This window comes from Nannospalax galili, unplaced genomic scaffold, assembly GCF_000622305.1.
Source record: "Nannospalax galili isolate Female #2095 unplaced genomic scaffold, S.galili_v1.0 scaffold210, whole genome shotgun sequence".
Lineage (NCBI taxonomy): Eukaryota > Metazoa > Chordata > Mammalia > Rodentia > Spalacidae > Nannospalax > Nannospalax galili.
The window spans coordinates 2,457,977-2,483,142 of record NW_008329365.1 but is presented as its reverse complement, the minus strand read 5'-3'; the positions used below and the strand labels follow the sequence as shown (position 1 = coordinate 2,483,142).

General features: G+C 41.6%; 1 protein-coding gene across 1 annotated transcript in view; it reads right to left on the bottom strand.

The window, feature by feature from the left end:
- Lrp6 (LDL receptor related protein 6) overlaps window positions 1-24,573 on the bottom strand; it is a 171,573-nt gene extending 147,000 nt beyond the window's left edge. Inside the window, exon 1 of the mRNA XM_008837612.2 lies at window positions 24,223-24,573. Coding sequence (XP_008835834.1) covers window positions 24,223-24,277 — 55 coding nt within the window. The 5' untranslated portion in view covers window positions 24,278-24,573. The remainder of the gene's footprint in view (window positions 1-24,222) is intronic.
- Between the last annotated feature and the right edge of the window lie 593 nt (window positions 24,574-25,166).

The following is a 25,166-nucleotide window of genomic DNA, read 5'->3' as shown; positions in this document are numbered from 1 at the left end:
GAATAAAGCCTACTTGATCATGGTGAATGATCTTTCTGATGTGTGTCTGTAGGTGGTTTGCAAATATTTTGTTGACAATTTTTGCATTTATGTTCATTAAGGATATGGGTCTATAGTTTTCTTTTTCAGTTGTGTCTTTACCCGGTTTGGATATTAGAGTGATGCTGGGTTCATAGAAGGAATTTGGGAGTTCTCCCTCTGTTTCTATTGTTTTGAATAATTTAAGTAGTATTGGTTGGAGGTCTTTAAATGTCTGGTAGAATTCTGCTGTAAATCCATCTGGGCCTGGGCTTTTTTTAGTTGAGAGGCTCTGTATTACTATTTTGATTTCCTCATATGTTATGGGTCTGTTTAAACTGATGATCTCTTCTTGGTTTACCTTTGGTAGTTCCCATGATTTTAGATATTCATCCATTTCTTTTAGATTTTCTAATTTGGTAGCATATGTTTTTTAAAATATTCCCTTATAATGACCTGGATCTTTTGGGTGCCTGTTGTGATGTTTCCCCTTTCATTTGGGTGTCTGTTGTGATGTTTCCCCTTTCATCCCTGATTTTGTTGATTTGGATTTGCTATCTTGTTTAGCTTTTCAAAGAACCAGCTCTTAGATTCATTGATTCTTTGTATTGTTTTCTTTGTTTCTCTTTCATTCATTTCTGCTCTGATTTTTGTTATTTCTTCTCTTCTGCTGGGTTTGGGTTTCATTTGTTTTTGCCTTTCCAGTGCCTTGAGTTGCAGTGTCAGGTCATTTATTTGGGCTCTTTCTAATGTAGGCACTTAAGAGCTATAAATTTCCCCCTTAGGACTGCTTTTAGCATCCCAGAGGTTATGTTGTGTTGTATTGTCCTTTGCACTGAATTCCAGGAATTCTTTTATTTCTTAATTTCTCCTTTGACCCATTGTTTAGGAGTATGTTGTTTAATCACCATGAATTCGTGTAGTGACTAGGGTTTTGTCTTGTGAGCCTGTTTGCCTTGTGGTCCGATAGAATGCATAGAATTATTTCAATATTTTTGTATTTGTTGAGGTTTGATTTGTGGCCGAGTATGTGGTCAACTACTGAAAAAGTTCCACGAGGTGCCGAGTAGAAAGTGTATTCACTTTGATGTTTGGGTGGAATAATCAAAAGATATCTGTTAGGTCCATTTGATTTGTGGTATCATTTAATTCAGACATCTCTCTATTTATTCTTTGTCCAATTGATCTGTCTAATGGAGACAGTGGGGTATTGAAGTCCCCTACTATTACTGAGTTGGGGTTGATCTGTGTCTTAAAGTCCTGTAGTGTTGTTTTTTATGAATTTGGGTGCACCAAGAGTTTGGTGCATATGTTAAGGATTTGTATTATCTTCTAGGTTAACTGTTCCTTTGATCAGAATGAAGTGACTCTCCTTATCTCTTCTGATTAGCTTTACTTTGAAGTCTATTTTGTCAGGTTTTAGAATTGCAACCCCTGCTTGTTTCTTAGTGCCACTTGCTTGAATTATTCTTTTCCATCCTTTTACCTTAAGGTACTGCCTGTCCTTGAAGGTGAGATGGGTTTCTTGCAGACAGCAAAGAGATGGATTTTGTTTCTTAATCCATTCACTTAGCCTGTGTCTTTTGACTAGGGCGTTCAGTCCATTGATATTTAACGTTATTATTGATACGTGTGTATTGGTTGCTGTCATTTTGATTGCTGTTTGTGTTCTTTAATTTTCTGTTTCCTCAATTATACCTTTATTTTCTTTCATTGCTCCTGGAGTATAGTTGTTTCTCCACTCTCTGTATTGCTTCAAGTATTCTTTGAAGGGCTGGTTTTGTGGACATGTATTCAGGCTATTCACGTCATGGAAGATTTTTCTTTCCCCCTCAACTATAATAGACATTTTTTTCTGGGTGAAGTATTCTGGGCTGGCATCTATTGTCGTGTAGAAATAGAAATACCTTGGTCCAGGCTCTTATGGCTTTCACAGTTTGCATTAATAAGTCAGCTGTAATTCCGATGAGCTTTCCTTCATATGTGACTTGTTTTTCTTTTGCTGCTTTCAGTATTCTCTCTTTGTTCTGTACATTTAGTGTTTTTACTATGATATGTCATGGGGAGTTTCTTTTCTGATCCTGTCTATTTGGTGTTCCATGTGCTTCCTGTATTTGTATGGGGATGTCTTTCCTTAATTTCAGGAAATTCTCTTTTACAATCTTGTTTAAGATCTGTTCAATACCATTAACCTGAAATAATTCTCCTTCCTCTATTCCTATAATACATAGATTTGGTCTTTTCATGGTGTTCCACATCTCTTGCATATTCCGTTCCTGTGGTTTTTTTTTAATTTTCCATAATCTTTGCTTGAGTCTTCCAATTCTTCAACTTTATCCTCCAGTGTTGATATTCTGTTTTCCATTTTATTCATCTATTGGTGAGGCTTTCCCCTGTTGTTTCAAGTTGGCTTACTGAGTTTTGCACTTCCCTCATCATTTCTGCCTGAGTTTTCTTCAATGTTTCTATCTCTTTTATGAATTCATTCAGAAGCTTATCCCACTCTTCTTTTAGTTCCTTGATTTCTTTGTGTGTTCTTTAAATTCACTGAATTCCTTGATCAAGTTTATGACTGTTCTTTTAAATTCAGCGTCCTGGGTTATCTCTAGGGGGTTTTCCTTGTAGAACTTTTCTACAGGATTGGTGGAGTTAGGTGGGGACATAGTGTTTTGGCTTTCCATTTTCATTATTTCTTTCGCTGTGATTTTGGCATGTGAATTTCTTTTGTTGTTTATGATTCTAATACGAGAATTAAATTGAAGTATGCTCCTGTTGAGAGCTTCCAAAAGCATCCCTCTATTGGGTTCCTCCTCATTTTTCTTTTGTCTGCCAAGGCTGGACTCAAGAGCGATGGATTCAGGATTTGCTTTCAGGTATTTTGATAGCACCACGTGGAGGAAGGGTCCTGATGCTCTCAGGCAGTCCGCTCCCTGTGTTTTCAGCCCCTATGCCAGAGGGAGGCCAGAACTCGGCACTCTCTGGCGGTGTGCTGAGATCACAGCTGCTATACCAGTGGAGGTTGGAGCCCACCCTCTCAGGCTGTCTGCTAGGATCTCAGCCTTAGCCTGCCAAAGCCAGATCTGCCCTGGGGCCTTGGGAGGAGCCTCACAAAATCTCAGGTAGGGGGATGGGTATGGCACAATTAGGGGAAGCTCACCACCACTTGGAGGCAGGATTCTGGCACCCTCAGGCAGTCCCCTGCTTCTCAGTTCTCAGCCCCTATGCCAGAGGGAGAACAGAACCCAGCACTCTCTGGGGGTCTGCTGAGATCACAGCCACTATACTGATTTTGTTAATTCTTCTTTAACTTGTCGTTAAAAATGTCTCTTCTCCATGTCTAGAACCACTTCGTTGTCCTAGGCTTCATGACCTCACACCTAAACTATGCTAACAGTAAATGACCTCATCATTCCCCTTTTCCTACTAACATGTACTTGTTCTTCCATCCAACTGAAAAGCTTTCTCATTTCCCTCTGCTAAGATATGAAGCCTGAACACCTCAGCCTGCCAGTACTCAACTTTTACCTCACACTCTAAGCTGAAATCTCATAAACTCTGCTATCATAAAACAGATTTTTTAACTTACTGGGAACACATCATATCCCAGCAGTCCTCACTTTCCTGTTTTCTCTATACCTCTCCCCTTCTCCCAGTGTGCAAATCTAGGTCCTTCAAAGCTAGTATCAAATCTATCCCATGAAATAGTCCAATTGTTTCATCTTTCCTCTTTGAAGTTTTATAGTCATTTATACTTACTTCATATTAGCTTTTCTGTTTGCCTGTTTGGGTCTTTTTGTTGGGGGCAGGGGAATCCAAGTACATAGTCTAGGTTGAACCAGAACATGCAGCTCTATTTCCATGTGCTGGGATTAGAGATGTGTGCCAGTGCACCAGTTTTTTGTTGTTGTTGTTATTATTACATTTATATGCATTTGTGGTGTGGGTGTGTAGGGGGTATATACATACACATGCCATTGTACACATGTGGCAGTCAGAGGACAACTTTCAGGAGTTGGTTCTCTCCTTTTACCACATGGATCCTGGGGAACAAACTGAGATACTCAGGCCTGGAAGCAAGCACTTTTACCCACTAAGCCACCTCACTCATTCCACACCCAACTTTGATATTAGCTTTTTTGAAGTATATTTCTTACCTCAACTAGGATTTCAACTCCTTGGGAACACGAGCTATGCCATGTAATTAATTTTATTCCACTGCTCTGGGATGCTCGGCTAGCTCAGTTAGTAGAGCAGGAGACTCAAATTCCTAGTGCCTAGTAGAGTTCACTGTATACAGCAATATGGTAAATATTTTTACTAATACTTAGAAGCACGTTTTTAGGACTAGGGATATAGTTCAATGATAAAAGTCCTTGCCTAGGATAAATAAAGCCCTGGTCAGATCCCCAGCCCTACCAATAAAAAGTAATCTTCCATTTTCCATAGCCTGATCTAAACATTTAGAAAATATATCTAGGAGCTGGTAAGAGGGCTCCGGAGGCACAAATGCTTCCTGGCAAGCCTGACAAGTAGAGTTCAATGCCCAGAACCCACAAAATGGAAGGAGAGAACCGACACCTGCAAGTCGTCCTCTGAACACCATGGCATGCCCCCCCACGCCACCTCTGGGCTCCAACCCCACCCTGAGGGGAAAGAAAAAGAGTGTGTGTGTGTGTGTGTGTGTGTGTGTGTGTGTGTGTGTACAAAACAACTTTCTATTTAGGTACCAACCAAGAGCTCATAATGCCCATTAGTTAGTTATCTGCTGTCTTGGTTTGATTAAAGTGCGGTCAGGCTTCTATCATCCCTTAACTCTGGCTCACCCTTAGCTTCAACAGATGTAGAACATATTTTCCTCCTTTTTCTTCCCCTTTCTCCCTTCTTTCCCTTTGTCTTCTACTTTTGTGGTTCTGAATATCAAACTGGGACCTTGTGCATTCTAGGCAAGAGTTTTACCACTGAGCTGTATCCCCAGCCCCAGAACATCCTCTCCTAACAGTCATTCAGAAATCAGCAGACCACATCAAAAGTCATTTGCTGAACTAGCCTAATGCTGACAATCTGCTAACCCCAACCAATCCACTTTCCCCATTCCTAACAAAGACCCTGTGTTCACTACTACCTGTCAAAGAGTTTTTGTGTGTTTCTAAGGTTCCTAAAGATCTTGTGGTCAAAACATTCTCTGTCTTTTCAAATGACTGTATTTTCCTAACTGAGCCTAGATTTATTTTCTTTGACATCTGTACGGTGATATCATGGGGAGGGGGGCACTTCATGTATAGACCTGTATCATCCCCACCTCAATAATGGTGCTTCAGGAAATGATTGTCCCTCCTAGTCAGGGATGCTGGGGCCTTTCCTGAGTTCAACTCTTAAGCCAATTCTCCAGACCTCCTGCCTGCTGTAGGGATTACTTTGATTCTTTCAACGGGAAAAGCTTCTCTAGCTCTGGGCAAAGAAGCAGTCTCTGAAGTTAACAGAAACAACTCAAGCTCTTCTGTTTTCCCATGACTCCTCCAGGGGGATGACACAAAGGAATTTCCCCTACCTCCTTTAAATGCTCATGCGCAACTATCTAATCCCACAAAGAATTCTATCAAATGCCCTCCTCCTTCTCTGACCATATGCTTCACTATCATGATACTAATTCAGTTCAACTCCTCAAAAATGTCAAAATGTTACTAAAGACAACTGAGAACTTCAATGTCCCTTTAAAAAAAAAAAAAAAAAAAACAAAACATGTAATCTCCACATTGGTTCACCTAAGCCTCTCTTCCCAGAAGCCTTCCCCACACCTCCACTCCCTTTCTTCTGCCTTCAAATTTCCTACATCTCCCCCGTCCACTACCCCAGGTTCCTGAATCACCTATAACTACACCTGTCAGGCTCTTCTCTCCAGTTTCAAACTGAAGTTCTTCAGGTGTTTAAACTTGAAGCTCCCCACTCTTCACTGGGGATTCATGCAGAAGTCAAGAGCCTGGAAACACAGGCTTTTATACACTCAAATGAGCTTTGGAGACACCCAGAAAGCAAGCTGATTCCTTCTCAGCCCTTCACTCAAAACTTAGACCACGTTCTCCATAAGATTACACATTGAGACAAAGGAAACCTTTTAAGAATTCTCCCACAAATATTGGTGGGGACATTTCGTCCCACAAACTGAGTAGGTAACGTCAACACTGTCAAAAACACTGAGGTGCATGCCTTGATGAGGCAAAAGCAGGTGGATCTCTATGAGATTGAGGCCAGCCTGGGACGGTTACACAGTGAGTTCCAGGCCAGCTGGGACTACAGGGAGACCCTATCTCAAACATATACATACACACAGACACATACACACAGACAGACACACATACGCCCGCACACGCACACACACACAATCTGACCTGCTGTTGGTTAATGCATTCTACGCACATGATAGGGAAACTACGCTAATGAAATCACAGTGCGGTAGTCTAACAAGGTCTGCATAATGACAAAACCAGTTGACAAACCATGGATGGGGAAATTTCACAGAGCCCCACTTTAAGATAAACTACAATCAATGAATGGTGAAGGAGGGAGAATCTGTTTCCTACAGAGATGAGCAACCTGAGAGGTTATCCCAAATGAGCAGCCCTAAACACAAGTACACACTAGCACCACTAAATGAACTCAGTGCATCATATATATACATATATATATATATATATGTTTATCTGTATATATCTGTAACAATAATAAAGCAGAGGACATGAAATTGAGAGGGAGTGATAGGGAACATGGAGGAGTTGGAGGGGCACTGGGAGGGGTAGAAATAATGCAAACAATACTTATCTATGAAACTCTTAAAACAAAGTTTTTAAAAATGATTTTAAAAAGTGAAGGTGGGTCAGCTGTTCCAGTTGTTACTATTCCTTTGGATAAGATTGGGGTCTGCTGTTCATTTTCCCAGTTCTATGCTGGGTTACTATGTGGGAGTCCCTTTGGCCACCCTGGCCAACAACTCAAAAGAAGGTATCACCTGTCTGGCATTGTTGCTTGTTATGTAGCCTTTAGCTATACATATGGGCTCTTAAGAAATTATATTGGCCCCTTTAATCTTTGGTTATACTTTCCTTTTGGGTGTTTAAGGCCATACAGTTGGTCCAGATAAACCAATTTATTTTTACTCTTAAGGTCGTTTGAGGATCTGTTCCTCAGGGGTCACATGGGCTTTGGAGGAGCCCCTGGCTCCTTTCTTTGACCAGTTCCGCCTATGTGAAGATAAGTCAAAGGTCCTGCTCGACCATGGTTGGTTTCCCTTGGAAACATGGAGGAAATGACTGCTCTGTGTTGACCCTCCTAAAACAAAAACCTCTAGATAGGCTGACTAGATTCACAAGAAGGGCAAGTAGTGGGGAATGGCTAGGGGTGCTGACAACACAGCAGACAGTAGCAGGGATATCAGAGGATAAGGGCTCTAGTGGGAGGAGGGAGGCTATGGGAGGGTGCTACCTGGGAAGTGGGTGTAAAAAAAAATTAATTAATTAATTTTTAAAAAGTGAAGGTGGAGCCGGGCATGGTGGCACACACCTTTAATCCAGCACTTGGGAGGCAGAGGCAGGCAGATCTCTGTGAGTTCAAGGCCAGCCTGGTCTACATAGTGAGTTCCAGGACAGCTGGGGCTACAGGGAGACCCTGTCTCAAGAAGACCAAAAAAAAAAGAGTGAAGGTGGGACCAGGTAAATGACTCAGTGGGCTAAGGCACTTGCCACCAAGCCTGATGACCTGAATTCAATCTCCAGGTCCCACATATTCAAAGGACACCATTCAAGTTTGACTTCCACACAAGCACTATGGCAAGCATACATACATCATACACAGTAAATAAATAAATAAATAAATAATAATAAATAAATGCAATAAAAAATAAAAACAAAGAACAAGATAAATCTTTTATATAAACTAATAATGAGATGAAACTTCCAATCTGAAATATAAACTTCCTTTCTATCTGTATCTTTCTGTTTATGTACATATATGTTGAGATATTTTCCTGCTGCTGGATAGTATTACCAGTTAGATTTCAAAATTCCTTAAAGTTCTATCTAGATTGGCTTAAAGATGAATAATTATATAAATTAAGTGCCTAAAATGTCCATAAATTAATAAAATTAAATTTCTTGTAGCTTCTTTTAAAACTATATTGCCAGGCGTGGTAGCACACGCCTTTAACCCCAGCACTTGGGAGGCAGAGGCAGGCGGATCTCTGCAAGTTTGAGGCCAGCCTGGTCTACATAGTGAGTTCCAGGACAGCTGGGGCTACAAGGAGCCCCTGTCTCAAAAAAAAACCAAAAAAAAAAAAAAAAAACTATATTTACTATTTTTTAAAAGTATTTTTTAATATTTTTTATTTTATTATTTTAACTTTATGTGTATGAGTGTATTGCCTGCATGTATGTGAGTGCACCCATGATTATTTTTTACGTGTATGAGTGTGTTGCCTGCATGTATGTGAGTGCACCCGTGTTGTGCAATGCCACGGAGGTCAGAAGAGGGCTTCAGATTCCCCTGGAACTAAAGTTAAGGACGGTTCATAGCCATGTGGGTGCTGGGAATCGAACCCAGGTCCTCTGCAAGAGCAGTCAGTGCTCTTAACTGCTGAGCCATCTCTCTAGGCCCAAAACTATTATTATAGAAATTATTCCAAATGTTTTAAGTACTCAAGTTAATGATAGGCACAGTGACACACACCTGTAACTCTAGCATGCAAGAAGCTAAGGCAGGAGGATTGTGAGCTCCAGACCAGCCTAGGCTACAAATTTTGAGGAAAACTAGACTACACAGCGAGATCATCTCAAAAATGGAACGAAGGAATGAAGGAACGAAGGTAGCTAAGTTCAAGTGAACTGGGGCAGTCCTCAACAAAAGAGACTAATTTGATACTGGTTTCATAAAATCTATGCAGGCATGTGATTCAGAGACACAGCACTCACCTGCACATACAAGACCCTGGTCAATCTCCAGCACGGACACAACAAAGAAAAACATTGCAAATGGTAGTTAATGTCTGTATTCTTGTTGGCACAATAAAGATATTTTTAATTTTATGTCTTCTAAGTTACTGCATTAAGTATAATATAAGCAAATATTTTTACTTTACTTGAGGATACTTTTCCTAAATGTTTACAGGTTAGTTGACTGAATAAGCTAATACTATACCTGCATTTGCATTAGCTGAACAGAAATATTAATCTGATAAACTACTTCGACAGCTATTATGTTTTGTAATAAGCCAACATGGGGCTGGGATATAGCTCAGTTGGCAAAGTGCTAGCTGGACAAGCATGAGGACCCGTGTTCCATACCCAGGAGCCACATACAAAGGTGAGAATAGCAGTACATGTCCCTAATCCCAGTAATGGGGATGCAGAGACAAGGAGATTCATGGAGCTCACTAGCCAGATAGTCTAGCTCATCAGTGAGCTCCAGGCTCAATGAGAAACCCTGCGTCAAAAAGGTGTAGAACAACTAAAGAAAAGTTGACCTCTGGTCTTCAAATACACACACACACACAAGTCAATGAAAAAATAGTTTCCAAAATCTTTAGTAATATAAAATTTCAGATTTGTGCTAAATTAGTTCATGGATGTTTGTTAATATCTAGGTTATTTCTAAGCAAATTATAATACTGAAGCATAATTTCAAGTTAATTTTTGTAGTTTCTTGCCTCTTTTTTTGGTGGGGGGTCTTTTTTGAGACAGGGTCTCCCTGTAGCCTCAGCTGTCCTGGAACTATGTAGACCACGCTGGCCTTGAACTCAGAGACCCGCCTGCCTCTGCCTCCCGAGTGCTGGGATTAAAGGCTTGTGCCACCACACCCAGCCTGAATATGATCTTTAAAAAAAAAAAAAAAAGAAAAAGAAAGAATTTTTTTTCAAAAAAGGTACACTGCCAGGAATATCTAGCTACACAAAGATGAAGAATGTATATTCATAAGCTTTATTAGTCTACTACAAAATGCAGACACATCGCAGTTTCACAATTATCTACCACATAGCTTTCTCTCAAAGCATTGGTTACTGTAATTATATGAGTTATAATTTTACATGCAAATGAGACTATTCAAAATACTGACACTAGAGGAACAACTCTATATGAAAGATATGCTTTTGTGAAGGGAAAAGAAAACATTTTGGTGCTAAAGTAAGCGATTATTGTTCCAAAATGAGGAAGAGGAAAATATAGCACAAAGTCTGAATGGATGTACAAGATTTTAGTTGATGGAAAGGGAATTCTGTCAGCATAAAAACTGGCTGGGATCTCATTTATGTACAAGAGTTTCTAGATGCTTTGATATCTTTACGAAAAGTTAAATTTTGGTTTTCTCTGTTAAAATTACCAAATACTCTTAGGTTATAGGTCTGCTCTAAAGAAACAAGTTATACAACTGTGTGTTTTTGCCTTCTGAATAACAGTGATAATAACCCTTCTGGAAAGCAAAGACTCTCTAACTTATCAGTATTTCCCACTCTTGATATTGACTTTATTAATATTATTTAAACAAACAAGCAGAATCTTCTCACTTCTCAAAGAAGTAGACTTTTTACCATTGTGTTTCCTTCTATGCTGACTTTTAAATTTCATCTTTTGTCACTGTGGTCAAGTATATCACTGAGTATTGTTTTGCTCATTGATCCATAATCACTCTATCACATATTCAAGCCTCCTAATAACTCCTGACTTTCTGTCCTTCCAAGACCAAATCCTGAATTATGTCCTATGTGATGCCTTTTAAGATTTCCCAGAGGACCCTTGGAAAATCAGTTTTTTTAATGTGTAAAAGCCAAAAATTTAAAATATTTATGTTTATCTAATCAAACATTAAGAGTTATATGGGAGGCACTGTCTAAAGAAAGCTTATCTTCCCCCAGGTTAAATGAGTATAGTTAAGATTTAGTAACATGAATTATTTCAGAAGATGTATGAAATTCCTAGAAATTGATCAATAACTTATTTCTGTTGATCAGCATTCTGGTCTTTGCTTGACATTAGCCCACAGTGTAGTGTGGTTAGTCTCAATTCCATGTTTATTTTAATGTTAACTCTGTCACAATTTGATTTTAATTTGAGCACAGCAGCTTCTAGATAGACCAAAGGGTTAATTTAAGGAATTTTATTATACAGATGTCAAATGCCTATTCCAGACTTACCAAATCTTTTTATCTGATAATCTTGACATATTCTTAATATACTCTACATATATTGATATGCTTAAGACACTATATCTGAAGATTTATCTTTAGTTTTCTTATTCTCTCTGAAAAGGTTAAATTCATCTATATTCACATATCAAAGGTACTAGCCACTCCTCCTTTAAAATAAAGCTAATCAGGGGCTGGAGAGATGGCTCAGCAGTTAAGAACACTGATTGTTCTTGCAGAAGACCTGGGCTCGAATCCCAGCACCCACATGGCAGCTAACAACTGTCGTAACTCCAGTTCCAGGGGCTCCGACAGCTTCTTCTGTCCTCCTCAAGCATCGCACAACATGGGTGCACTTGCCTACATGCACGTAATGCACACATGCACATAAAATAAAAATAAAATAAATATAGCTAATCAGTATGCTTAAAGCTATCTTGTATACAACTTTTTTGGACTGATTTGGTAAGTGTGTCTCAAAAACCACCAACACACCACATATCCTTGCCAACTGCATTATTTTGTAACAACCACTCTGGCCTTTTTTTCACTTTTAAAATGATCAGTAACAGGTTAATCACACCAGTCATCTGATGTACTCTGCCATCTACTCTGAGGCTCCCCAGAACTTACTTGCAAATCAGCTACAAGCCAAAGTGTTTGCCTTCAATTTGAAAAAAGTTACTATTGAAAAAGATTTGTCTGTGCCAAGTACTCCTGTGCACAGGTTCCTGATGGCGTGCATCTTTGAGATCACACCAAAGACAGTCAGATTTCCAAAAGGCTGATAGAAAAACAGATGGGTTCATGAGACTAGCACATATCCAGAAGAACAAGAATTAATTACATAGGGCTGCATGTAACAGCTGAAATGTGATTGTGGGTTTTGTTTAAAATACTGTTGATGCTTTAATGTCCTATTTCCTGGATATAAGTAATTGCTTTCTCTTTTCTCTTAAGCTCTTGCTAAATCATAACCACTTAAGCCTTTACAATCAAAAACATTTATCTTTTTCTCTTTGCCTGTGTCCACTTCAATTCCAAAGCGCTTCCAGAGTAGTCTTATTTTACAAGGCAATATAGTTATTTGCATAGGTTTACTGAGTCTGCCTCCAAGTTGGAAGCTCTGGCTTGGACTAGAGTATCATATTTGAAAGTACTGCTTTAATCAGATGAACCCTGACACTTTTAAGGAGCTACAGTTGACTTTATAGGCTATGTTTACAGCTTTCCTGGGAAACCTGCCCTGCTATCTGGCTTACCAACTTAAGACAATCACATCCTGGTAGGCCTAGAAACCCTAGAATATTTTAGGAACCTCCGAAATCTGCAGGTATGATCACTGAAACCTGATGTTAAGTTCTTCACTTATATGCCTAGCCTCAAGAGATTTCAAAAATCCAATCTGAGATTCCTTTGAGAATGAGCAAGGAAGTTAAAGACCCACCCGATGTACTATAAATTACTATTCTTGCCACACAGGGAGTCAGGCCAGACTTAACCAGACCACCCTTACAAAAACCCTTATTCTACCTCTGATGGTGATAGGTTTGTTCTAAACAATAGGGATTTTAACAAGTGCTCATCACAATTACCAAACTTCAGACTTCTCTCCTCCAAACAAGACATTAAACTTTGGCTCACCCTAAGCTTAAGCAAGCAAGATACATAACTTTCTCCCTCATTCCAAGCATCAGCTGACCAGAGAAAAACATAATTTTCCAGTTAAACTGCTCTGATCATGCAATATGCTTACCCCTCTCTACTTGGCCCACACTCCATGTTCTTGCTAGCCTACTGACCCTTCCCATAAAAGAAGTGTTCTATTCGATGTTGAGAAAGTGGAAACCCACTGGAACACGCATTCTGAAGTGAGCCTCTCCTCTCCTTATCTTTGTTTTTATCTGCAGTCCTATAACAAACCATCTATTTGCAAGCTCCAAAATTCTATTACTGTCCTCTATCAAAAATGATCAACTGGGTGTGGTGGCATCTGCCTATTACCACAGCTGCTTAGAAGGGCGAGGCAAGATCACTTGCACCCAGGAGTTCAAGGGTAGCATTGAGCAGCATAGCAAGCCCATCTCAAAAACAAAAACAAAAACAAAAACAAAAAAAAAAAAAATTGAGAAAAAAGTTTAAAAGTGATCGATACCATTCCCAAAATCATAATAAACCTGGTGATACATTCACGTAATCCCAGCTGAGGCAGAGGTTCATGAGTTGAAGACAAGCCTGGGCTACACAATGAGACCTTGTTTTAAAAAATAGAGATAAAGGCCGGGCGTGGTGGCGCATGCCTGTAGTCCCAGCACTTGGGAGGCAGAGGCAGGCGGATCTCTGTGAGTTCAAGGCCAGCCTGGTCTACATAGTGAGTTCCAGGACAGCTGGGGCTACAGGGAGACCCTGCTTCAAACAAACAAACTAACAAACAAACCAGCTGCAATGAGAAAAAAAGATGAAAAAAAAAAAATAGAGATAAAAAATTTAAAAACCTAAGAGTCAGGTAAAATAGGTACATGCAAGAAGCACTGCATGTGGAATTTCTGTCCAGAGTACTAGCCAGCCTCGGCTAACTGCCCATCTTTCTAATCTATTAAAATGAAGGCACATCACGGAATTTCTAATGTCTCTTATACCTTATTCTAAATATGAACTTGGGGCTGGGTCCATGTGGTGGCACATGCCTTTAGTCCCAGCACTCAGGAAGCAGACGTAGGTGGATCTCTGGCAGTTCAAGGCCAGCTGGGACTACAGGGAGACTCTGTCTCAACAAGACCAAAACAAACAAACAAACAAATAAATAAATAAGACTTGCGGTCTCAAATAACAAAGACTGGGGATGTACTCAGTGGTAGAGTACTTGCCTATCATGCACAGGCCCTGGGTTCCATTCTCAGTATTGGAGGGAAAAAAAAAGTAGAGTCATCCCTCTACACACCAATTCCAGGTTACTTCTATGTCTTTCCCCACTCCACACACACCTAACCCACTCCCCTACCAAAATGTGCAGATGCTCAAATCCTTTTTATATAAATGTAGTATTTACATATAACCTGTGCACATCTCCCTAAATCCTTTAAACCACCTCAAGAATACTTATAATACCTAATGTAAGTGCTATGTAAAAATAGGTACTACTGTTATTTAGGGGATAATGGAGGAGAAGAGGGTCTGTAATCTTCAGAACAGATAAGTTTTGGTTTGGGTTTTTGAGGGGTTTTTTTGGCAAACATTTTTGATCAACATCTGGTCAAATGGGCATAAAACCCAGATATGGAAGGCCAACTGTGCAAGAGAATACTAACTATATTATTCATGCAATTGTTACATCCTAAAACCACAAAACACATTACATAATCCACACTTCAAATCCAAATTCAGATGTAAATATGCTGACTTTTTATCTGTTTTCCAAATCTAACCTGTGCTGACGAATCTTTACAACAGTTATAAATGTATACCTCAGTCACATATAATAAATGATCTAAAACAAAATACAAAATGAAGCTCCAAATAAGACTGTATAAATGTTTCACACATTCACATCTTTTTACATTGTTTTAAATATAAAATCTCCAAAATCCAATATGTACAAAGTTCTGGAACACACAGAATATGAAGGGGGCGGGGGGAATCTAAGAAACTTTTCAAGTCTAGGCCAAGATGGTACACACCTGCAGTCCCAGCCCTGGAAGGGAAGCAGCAGGACTAGAGTTTAAGATCATCCTTGGTTACACTGTGAGAGGCCAACCTCTCAAAAAAACCTCTCAGCCATGTTATAAAAACCAAAGAAAAAGAAAAACTTTTTGCCTAAAAGGCTTTTCTTCATTAGGGTAAATTGAGGAGACTGTTACAAATAAATACAAACAATGAGTAGCTAAGAATGCATGCTAGTTTTCTCCCACCAAAGAAAGACAGTGTCTTTAGATATGAAAATATACTTAATCTACACTTTCTAATAAAGCTGGTCAATAATAAAGATGACTCTTACCCAGATAAGCTGTGCAGTATGATGTGGATCTCACAGTGATAAAATTAACCAAAGCCAACAGAGAAAATATCTTCCAGCCAAACAAGTAATTTGATAAGATACCATTTTCTATTATTTGAGTAACTATTTGGAAAAAATGGCAACTGCTAATCACGTTCATGTTCTCATTTTTATTCTTAGTAAGAATCTTACCAGTAACTTTAGGCCTGCCTGGTATCAATAACTTACATAATGTTATCTCAAATCACCAATCTTGGAAATTGGTTTCAAATTGTCTAAACTCCTTTTTAAATATTTCTTATTTTTATTTTAGTGCTTGAGTGTACTGCCTGCATGTGTGTAAGTGAACCCATGTCGTGCAATGCCCATGGAGGGTAGAAGGCGGCACTGGATTCCCTGGAACTGGAGTTATAGACAATTGTTAGCCACCATGTGGGTGGTCTAAGTCAAACCTAGATCCTCTACAAGAGCAGCCAGTGCTCTTAACCTCTGAGCCATCTCTCCAAGCCCAAATTGTCTAAACTCTTATAAACGGCCCTTCTAAGCAAGGTATCACAGAAATTAAAAGTAATATATTATATAGCAGCTAACAGGCTCACAGCATCAAAATGCCAATCATCTTCCACAGGAGAATCCAAGCACTTCTTTGTATTTTTAAAAAATATTTTATTCTTATGTGTATATGTATTGCCTGCATGCATGTGAGTGCACCCATGTTGTGCAATGCCACAGAGGTCAGAAGAGGGCTTCGGATTCACCTGAACTGGAATTAAGGACAGTTCATAGCCACCGTGTGGGTGCTGGGAATTAAACCTGGGTCATCTGCAAGAGCAGTCAGTGCTCTTAACCACTGAGCCATCTCTCCAGCCCCTACTTTTTCATAATTTTGAACTTCATGCCTGAATAGCCTGAACCGTTCTTGAGTACGGTCACCACCACAAATTATACACAGCTTAAGAAACAAAAATATGGGGCTGGAGAGATGGCTCGGCGGTTAAGAGCACTGACTGCTCTTGCAGAGGACCCCGATTCAATTCCCAGCTCCCACATGGCAGCTACAAATCGACCTTAACTCCAGTTCCAGGGGAATCTGAAGCTCTCTTCTGACCTCCATGGCATTGCACGACACGGGTGTACTCACATACATGCAGGCAATACACTCATACACATAAAAAATAAAAATAGTAAAATATTTTAAAAATATATTTAAAAAAAAAAAAGTGTTCCAATGTCAAATAATACTGTTTTTACTATTCATGTATGGACAAACTATATATTTTTATATGTTATATATATTTAATATACTTTATATATATTATATATATTCCTCCCTCCCTCTCTTTCTTTCTTTCTTTCTTTCTTGCCAGGATCTTAGGCTGGCCTCAAAGTTGCAATATTCCTGTGTTAGCCTCCAACTAGTTGGGACTACGGGCATATACTCCTACCCAATGAAATAAATCATTTTAAGGGCAAATCGACTCAGCATCATGTATTTGATATTTCAAAGTTACTCATAAGGAGCAGTGTTCTAGTCATTAAAATGAAACTTACCACACAAGAGAGACCTTAACACTTAAATGAGTGAAAAACACTCAATGTAAGAACTTAGTACAGTATCTACTCAGACTTCAGGGACAAGCCCACCAACTGAATAATTTTAATTGCTTTGACAAAATTATTTCACCCATACTTAACACCTTAATAAGTAAAAAAATCACAATTAACTGACTAGTTTAGTAATCATCACCTAAAACAATGTCAAGGTTGCAGCCCTTTAGAAGGTAAAAGGCTAAGGGGATAATCAGTCCATGAAGTATCTGCCATACAAGCAAGAGGACTCAAGTTTGATCCCCAGAACTCATGTGAAAAAGACAGAAGGTGCTGGAGAGATGGCTGGGGCTCTTGCAGAGGACCCGGGCTTGGTTCCCAGCACCCACATGGCGGCTACGAACCATCCTTAACTCCAGTTCCACGGGAATCCAAACCCCTCTTCTGACCTCCACAGCTTTGTACAACACAGTGCACTCACATACATGCAGGCAATATACTCATACATACAAAGAAAAAAAAAAAAAAGGAAGAGGTATGACTGTATCCCAGCAACAGGGAGGTGGGGACAGGAGGATTCCTGGGGCTCACTGGCTAGCCCATCTAGTCTACTACAGCAAGCTCCATGCCAGTGAAAGACCTTGGCTCAAAATCAGGTGGATAGTGCCTCTGAGGAATCATACCAGTTGTCCTCTGGCCTCCATATATGAAGATACAGAATTCTGGGTATGGTGGCTCACACCTGTAATTCTAGGACTTGGGGAGGCTGAGGCAGAAGGACTGCTACAAGTTTAAAACCAACCTGGGCTACAGTTGAGACCCTGTAGAAAAAGAATTTTTTAAGGTAAAATAAATGTATAGGAGCCAATAACTATCTTATTTCATATAAAGTACAAAATCAGAAATTGCAAGAGACTAAAAATGTTCAAAAAACCATAGTCCACAATCAGGTATGGTGGCACAAGCCTAATTCCCACATTCAGGAGGCAGAGAAAGGGTTAGCAAGGCCAGCCAGGTCTACACAGCAAGTTCCAGGCCATCTGGGGAGCTACAGGGAAACTCTATCTTTAAAAAAAAAACATGGTCCTAATCCTGCCAACTGTCAAAAACTGTGCCTGAAACACAGCAAGCATTTAAAATGTTTTACTGGACTTTTCTAAGCATTAATAGTCCTTTTACTTTGGCCATCTTTTTTTTTTTTTTTGAGACAAGTGCTCTCAAACTATGGAGCTGAGGCTCACTCTGAACGTCCTGCCTCTTCTTCCTAAATGCTGAGATTACACCCTACCATGCCCAGTTTAAGTTGGCCCCCCTAAAAGCAGTCATTTAGTCAAAGCCCACTACTGACTGCACAGAACTACTCCTTCACAAACATCACCAATTCTCACTCCAATTCTGTTAGTTATGCTCCCCAGTGAGCAGGAGAGGAAAGCAGGCTAAGTAACTTGTCAAAGGAGGTCTATACACAAAGCAGAATAACTCATCTGCTTGATAATAAACCCCACCTTTCTGCTGTGGTGCCCTCTTTATAACTGCCTCCAAATAGAAATTTTCAATAACATTTCCATGGTGAAAACCAATTTTCTTTTTTCTTTTATTTATTATTTTTATTTTACGTGTATGAGTGTACTGCCTGCATGTATGTGAGTGCACCCGTGTCGTGCAATGCCGCGGAGGTCAGAAGAGGGCTTTGGATTCCCCTGGAACTAGAGTTAAGGACGGTTCGTAACCACCATGTGGGTGCTGGGAATCGAACCTGGGTCCTCTGCAAAAGCAGTCAGTGCTCGTAACCGCTGAGCCATCTCTCCAGCCCCTGAAAACCAATTTTCACAGAGTACTTAGTGCTCATAACTTAAATGGTATTATAATTGTGGTTACTTATTTTTCTGATACATATAAATTATGCAGACAAAAGTGTGTTCTCAGAAAATATTTCCCACCAATTAATCTCCTCACAGAATCTTCTTCAATATTTAATGGAAAAAAAAAAAAAGTGTCCTTTCTGGTAGCCAAAGCACAGTTAAGGTCACATTTCAGTTCAGCAAATGGAAAAAACTCAAATTAAAGGAAACAACTCTGAAAAACTGGTATTTGGGAAATCAGCTACCCCTTCTGATAAGAATGAACTAAAACCTTTATGTTTTACAATCAAATTAGTCTCCAGTCAGGTGAGCAGACCTGGGACCAAGTAAACTGAAAGGAAAGCACCAGACTGAACATTATAAAGTTGTCATCAAATAGTTCACACGTATCAACCAAGACTCCCCCCAAAAAAAAAAAAAAATCACCCAGTCCTCTCCAGTGTGTTTCTTGCAGCAAAAATTCCTAGCACGTTGAAAAAATATGCTTTTAAAAGATGACTAAGTGGGTAAAGTGCTTGCTATGCAAACATGAGGATCTGAGTTTGAATCTCTAGCACCCATGTAAAAAAGCCACATTTAAAAAACCTGTAATCTTGGCACTGGGAGGTGGAAGCAGGACCAAGGGGCTCACTGGCCAACTAGTCTAGCCAATCAGTAAGGTCCAGATTCAGTGAAGACTATAGTTCTCAAGAAGTAAGGTGGAGTGTGACTGAGAAGGACACCAGGTGTCAATCTCTAGAATCCACATGTGGGTGAGTACATCTACACACAAGCACATGAACACGCACACACATATGAATATAACACACACAAGTCATTGTCAGACTGGTTCTATAGTCCCAGCACTTAAGAAGTTGGGGCAGGACATTCCTGAGTTTATGGCCAGCCTGGGGCCATATAAGGAGACCCTGTCCCAATTCAAAACAAAACAAAATTTCTTTGTCACGCTTGAGAACTATTGGGCTAAAGAAAGCCAGAACTGACTCTTCACTTCAAGACTTCTCGAGGCCTTCATGTGGTAGCAACTGCCAAAAGGATTCGTTGTCTTAATGAAGATTAAGTGCAGAGACCACATGACCTATCCAAGAGCTAACAAACTGGAAACCATAACCTAGTTGATTTCCACTCCAAACCCCATTCCATGTCCCCAAAGCTTTATCATACCCAATTTTAAAGGAAAAAAGTGTAAGAATGACTTTTCTAAAAATGTACATTGAAAGCCAGGCATGGTAGTGCATGCCTGTAGTCCCAGCACTTGGGAGGCAGAGGCAGGCAGATCTCTGTGAGTTCAAGGCCAGCCTGATCTACATAGTGAGTTCCAGGACAGCTGGGGCTACAGGAGACCCTGTCTCAAAAAAGACAAAATCAAAAAAAAAAAAAAAAAAAAAAAAAAAAAAAAAAAAGTACATTGAAAACATTGGCTCATCCTAGTACCATTCAAGAGAACTGTCATATAACATTTAACACCTCCTCAATGCTCAGCCATAAAGGGGACATTAATATCACACCCCCAAGGCTCAGGGACCATCCAGGAAGAGGAGGAGGAAAAATTTTAAGAGTCAGAGGTTTGGGAGGAACAGAGGAAAAGTGTTCTCTGGACCTGATAGGATATATATACAGCACAAACTGGACTCACTGGGTTATTTAAAAAAGAGGCCATTGCTGGGCGTGGTGGCACACGCCTTTAATCCCAGCACTCGGGAGGCAGAGGCAGGTGGATCTCTGTGAGTTCAAGGCCACCTGGTCTACATAGTGAGTTCTAGAACAGCTGAGGCTACAGGAAGACCTGTCTCAAAAAGACCCACCCCCAAAAAAAAGAGAGGTCATGAAGTTAGGAGGAGATGGGGGTAGACCTGAGAGGAGTTAGGGGAAGTGGGGGGCAAATATATTGCATACACATAAGATTAAAAATATTAAATTTAAAATTACAAATATTTAAAAGCCTCCTCAAGGAAAGCTAAGATATTTATACAAGTACATATTTTGAGTCAGAGGTTTGGGAGGAACAGAGGAAAAGTGTTCTCTGGACCTGATAGGACCGCTGCACTCAAGAACTCACAGCAGCTGCAGTTGCCTCAACAAGATCAAACCAGGGAACATTCTCAAATACGAGGGGAGGAGCTCATGAGCCCCCATCCCTAACTGAGGAACTATGGCCAGTTGATGGTTTCTAGGGGACAGAGAGTCAGTTTTCTTCAAGGGTATAGACCCTGGTAAGTGGACACCACTCCAATGGATGGCCCCACGTGCACGCGTGCGTGCGTGTGCGTGTGTGTATGTATGTATGTATATATATAACAGCCTCTTCTGACCTCCACGGGCATTGCATGACACAGGTGCACTTACCTATATGCAAGCAATACACACATACACATAAAATAAAAATAAATAAAATTTTTTTTAAAACAATTATATATTTTGATGGTATTTGAAAATTCGGTTTTTGGTTGTTTTGTGATTTGGATGGGTGGCTATTTTGGAGACAGGAGCTCATGTAGCCCAGACTGGCCTCAAACTTACATACATAGTATAGGGCTGGCTTTGCCTCCTGTCTCTACCTCCCAAGTGCTGGGATTACAAGCATATGTCACCATGCCTGCTTTGAAAACTTGTAATTCTTACCAAGAATTTCCTCTAGAAAAATCAGAGCTTCAGTTTTTTTCTAATGCATACCTGACTGAAGCTATGTGAGTGACCAGCATGCTACTCTGTTGTAGAGGCTGTCAGAGCACAACAGTATCTGTTTCGCTCACTGCTATCCCAGAAGCTGATACACAGGAGGCATCCTATATGTGCTAGCTAAGAGAATCAATAATAAAGCCTTGCTCTATCATTCGCTAGTTGTAAAATCTTAAGTTAGAATACCTTTAATCGGAGTTTCTTCAGTACAAATGACCAAGTCCCATCTATTTTAAGCATTTTTAAATCATAAATTAATCCTCAAATCACCATTGAAGACACGTCCATAAATAATAAAAAAATGTTCGCAGAAAAATAAAGCTGTGGTCATGCATGGTGGGCCATGCTTATAAACCCAGCACTCAGGAAGCTAAGGTAGGAGGATGGTTGAGTTCAAGAGGCCAGCCTGAGCTACTCAGAAGGACCCTGTCTTTAAAAGTTTTCTGGGTTTTTTTTTTTTTTTTTTTCGGTCTTTTGAGACAGGGTCTCCCTGTAGCCCCAGCTGTCCTGGAACTCACTATGTAGACCAGGCTGGCCTGGGGAGGACTTTAACGTGTGACTTCATTTAACACACCTATTAATCCTGCTGACTGGTCAGTCAGTCAGGTATCAGTACCCACACTTTATAGAAAAGAGAAACCGGGAGCACGATGAAAATCTAGCTTTAAGCTTAAGACTTTGGTATGAAAACCTAAAATTCTTCCATCCTTGTCATTTGATAATGGGGAAAGGGATGCACCCTAACTATGGCAACATAAACTAGCTTTCAACTGCTGATAAACAAAGCTTTAGGGCCTAAAGTCCCAAACACCCATTATTAAAACTCTAATTCTTCAGTGAAGAAAAATGAGCTTACTGCAACAAATTAAGTATCACACTTTGCTACTGGGAAACCAAGGCTGACAACCATTTATAATGCAGGGTGACATATCAAGGAGTGAAGACAATCTAAATTATGAACCAAAATCTTTACATAAGACAATTTTAGTTCAAATCATAGATCCTCACAGTTAAATAGCTGAACAGAAAGAGCACCTCATACCATGATTGCACTACATTTAAAGAGCCCTACTTCTGAAAACTCTGGTAGTGGCAGAGATAATTACCTCCTTTAGGTCTTGTTACATAATATCACACTTGAAAATGTATTACTGCAAATGCAACTTCCCTAAACACAAGTAATGAAGGAACTCAACTCAGCTCAAATCCTGTAATAAAATAAACAAATGGCATTTACATCACACCCTTCCCCTCCAAGAAATACAACTGAGCTATCAGAAGCATCCCAGGTTATGGGATTTAGGTTTCTCCAACTCTAATCAATCCACTGGTTCACATATTTAACTCTTATGAACCTGTCGTAAATACATATTCTCGTGTCAGTTGCAACTGTTCCTTCACAGCTACAGCACAATCTCTTTTCTGTGTAAAGTTTACTGTAACAAAATAAACATGCCTATTAAGTCTCTCCAGTACCTAATACATTATTAAGTTCTCAGTCACTGTTTACAGGGGGAACAGGACATTTTAGGAAATGCCTTTTGGGGGGGGGGGGGGTGTTTATTTTTTAAAGTCAGATAGTTGCTCCTCTTATCTAAAATACAGACAGAAATGACACACCTGTCCCATTTATCTCTTAAGATCATTAGTTACTATCATGCTCTGCAAACTTTCTTACTTTTAAAGGACTTAGTTTGGCTTTTTAATTAATGACTAGGAATTTCCAGAGCAGTCCCATTAAACTGAAAGAAACTGGCAGGAACACAAGTGAAATGAACAGAACCGGAACTACACATGTAGGGCTTGAATTTCTCTGCAGGTAAAACTCTCAAGAGCATCAACTTCATCTCCACTCTAACACCCCTCAACTGGAGATCTGTTCACAAGCTTTCCTTCTGGTTAGTCCAAAACGTCTGCAAACTGTCACACAACAAAAGTCAGACTGTGTGTGTGTGTCAGCTTCGCAGTCCAATTCCAAACAGCACAGGGCCACTGAATTTAAACGCTTCCCACAGCAAATTATCCAAGGAAGTCTCTGTTATTTACCAAAGTGCCAAGCAGTCCCCAGGGGTGCCCAGCAAATGATCATTTAGTTCCCAGGATAGTCTCTTCGCCACACAAGGATGACTTCAGTACTTAGTGCCAACTGTACACTTGCACACTCCGAAAATAGGGGGGTGAGTTCTGAATACCAGGGGTTACGAGGGCAACGTTTGTGTTTTATTCTGAACTCCGAAGATTCCCAATGCTGAAAAGCTCGACCTATAACCCCGAAGTCAACTTCCAACAGTGCTCTCAACCCAGGATCACTCTATCTCAAACGAAGCCAATTATTAGTTGTAACAAGGCCTGGGGGGTGGGGTGGGGGTGGGGAGCAATGGTAAGGTTCAAAAAAACAAAAAAAAAGTTCACCTAAAAGCCACAAGAAAAGGGGGGGGGCCTCCTGGGAGGGAGTCAGTCAGCATCAATGTTAAAGCCAAACTCGGTACAAAGACCCTTTCTCCCTACTGAATCCGGGCAGAGTCAAGTCATTCCAATGGAGTGGGGTACCAGCGGGTCCCGGAAGAAGAGCAGCGGGGATGGAGGTTGAAATTTGTCTGGAAGGCGTGTTCAAGGCAGGAGTGTGCGGGGCGGGGATGTGTATGGTAGCCAGGCACGAGTGTGTCGGGCCAGGGCAGGGGTGTGCACAGTGGCCAGGCAGGGTGTGCGGGGCCGGGGTGAAAGGTGTGCGGGCCGGGGTGCATGGGGTACCTGGCCCGGGTGCACGGTGTCCCGGCAAGCTGGAGTACACAGTGTGACGGGCCGGGCCGCCGGGTATGCAAGGTGGCCGGGCGGGGCGCGCCGTCCCCACTCGCGGGCCCTCTCTCCCGCGGCGTCCCGGCCAGCAGGCCTCTCTCTCCCCACGACTCTTCCCCTCCCCCCGCCAACCCCCGCAACTTTGCGCGCCGCCGCCTCACCTCTCAGTAGCACGCAGAAGCTGCAGGCCAGGAGGCTCCTCAGCACGGCCCCCATCTTCCCCCGCGCGCCTTCGCGTCTCTCACCGGCGACTGGCGGCCAGGGGACGCGGACGCGGACGCGAGGAGCCGGGGCGGCCGCCGCAGCGGCGGGTCTGCTCGCTCATGCTTTCCCCGGCCGAGAGAAGAAAGAAAGGGGGGCACGTCAGGGCTCTAGCGCGCCGCTCCAGCCCGGCCTCGCGCGTCGCCAGCGTCTGCTCCCATCCCGCCGCCTCCTCCGCGGCGCCCCACGTCCCCCGCGCGGCGCCTCATTCAGCCTCTTCCTCCGGCGCAGAGGCGCAGGGATCCCCGGACCTCGGAACGCGCCGCCGTGTCCTTGCGCGCCGCCGCCCCCCTCCTCAGCGCCTTCCCCCCCACCACCCCCCACACACACCGAACCCTGCGGCCTGCGCGCGCGCCAACTCCCCGCGAGCCCTCGCGAGACCCCGCGGGGTGGGCCGCGCGAGTCCCGGTCGGCGGCGGGCCAAAGGCCTTACCGGGGCGCATTCCAATGGGACTCTTTCCTTAGGCCGCGGAGGGCGTGAGGCGACGTCGGGAAACATTGGAGACGGCGTGGTCGGGACTACTTTCTGCGGCTCGGCCCTTCACCGCCCGCGCAGCTCTTTGTGCGGCTGGACGCCGAGCCAGGTGGAGCTCCGGCCGCGCGCGCTACCTGAGTCTCCCCGGGGCCGCCCAGGCAGGAACGTAGGAGGCGGGGTGTCCCGCCGGGCGCAGCTTCTCTTAAGGAAAGGCGAAATGCCTATTGCACTCGCTTGAAGAGGTGGACCAGGTGAGAGATGTGCAGAAGCCCAAGTCGAAACAGACTGATTGATAGTGGCTTGAACTAGAGATCATCCTATGAAGCGAAATGTGCCAGACTCAAGAGAAAGCATGTTTTCTGTCATATG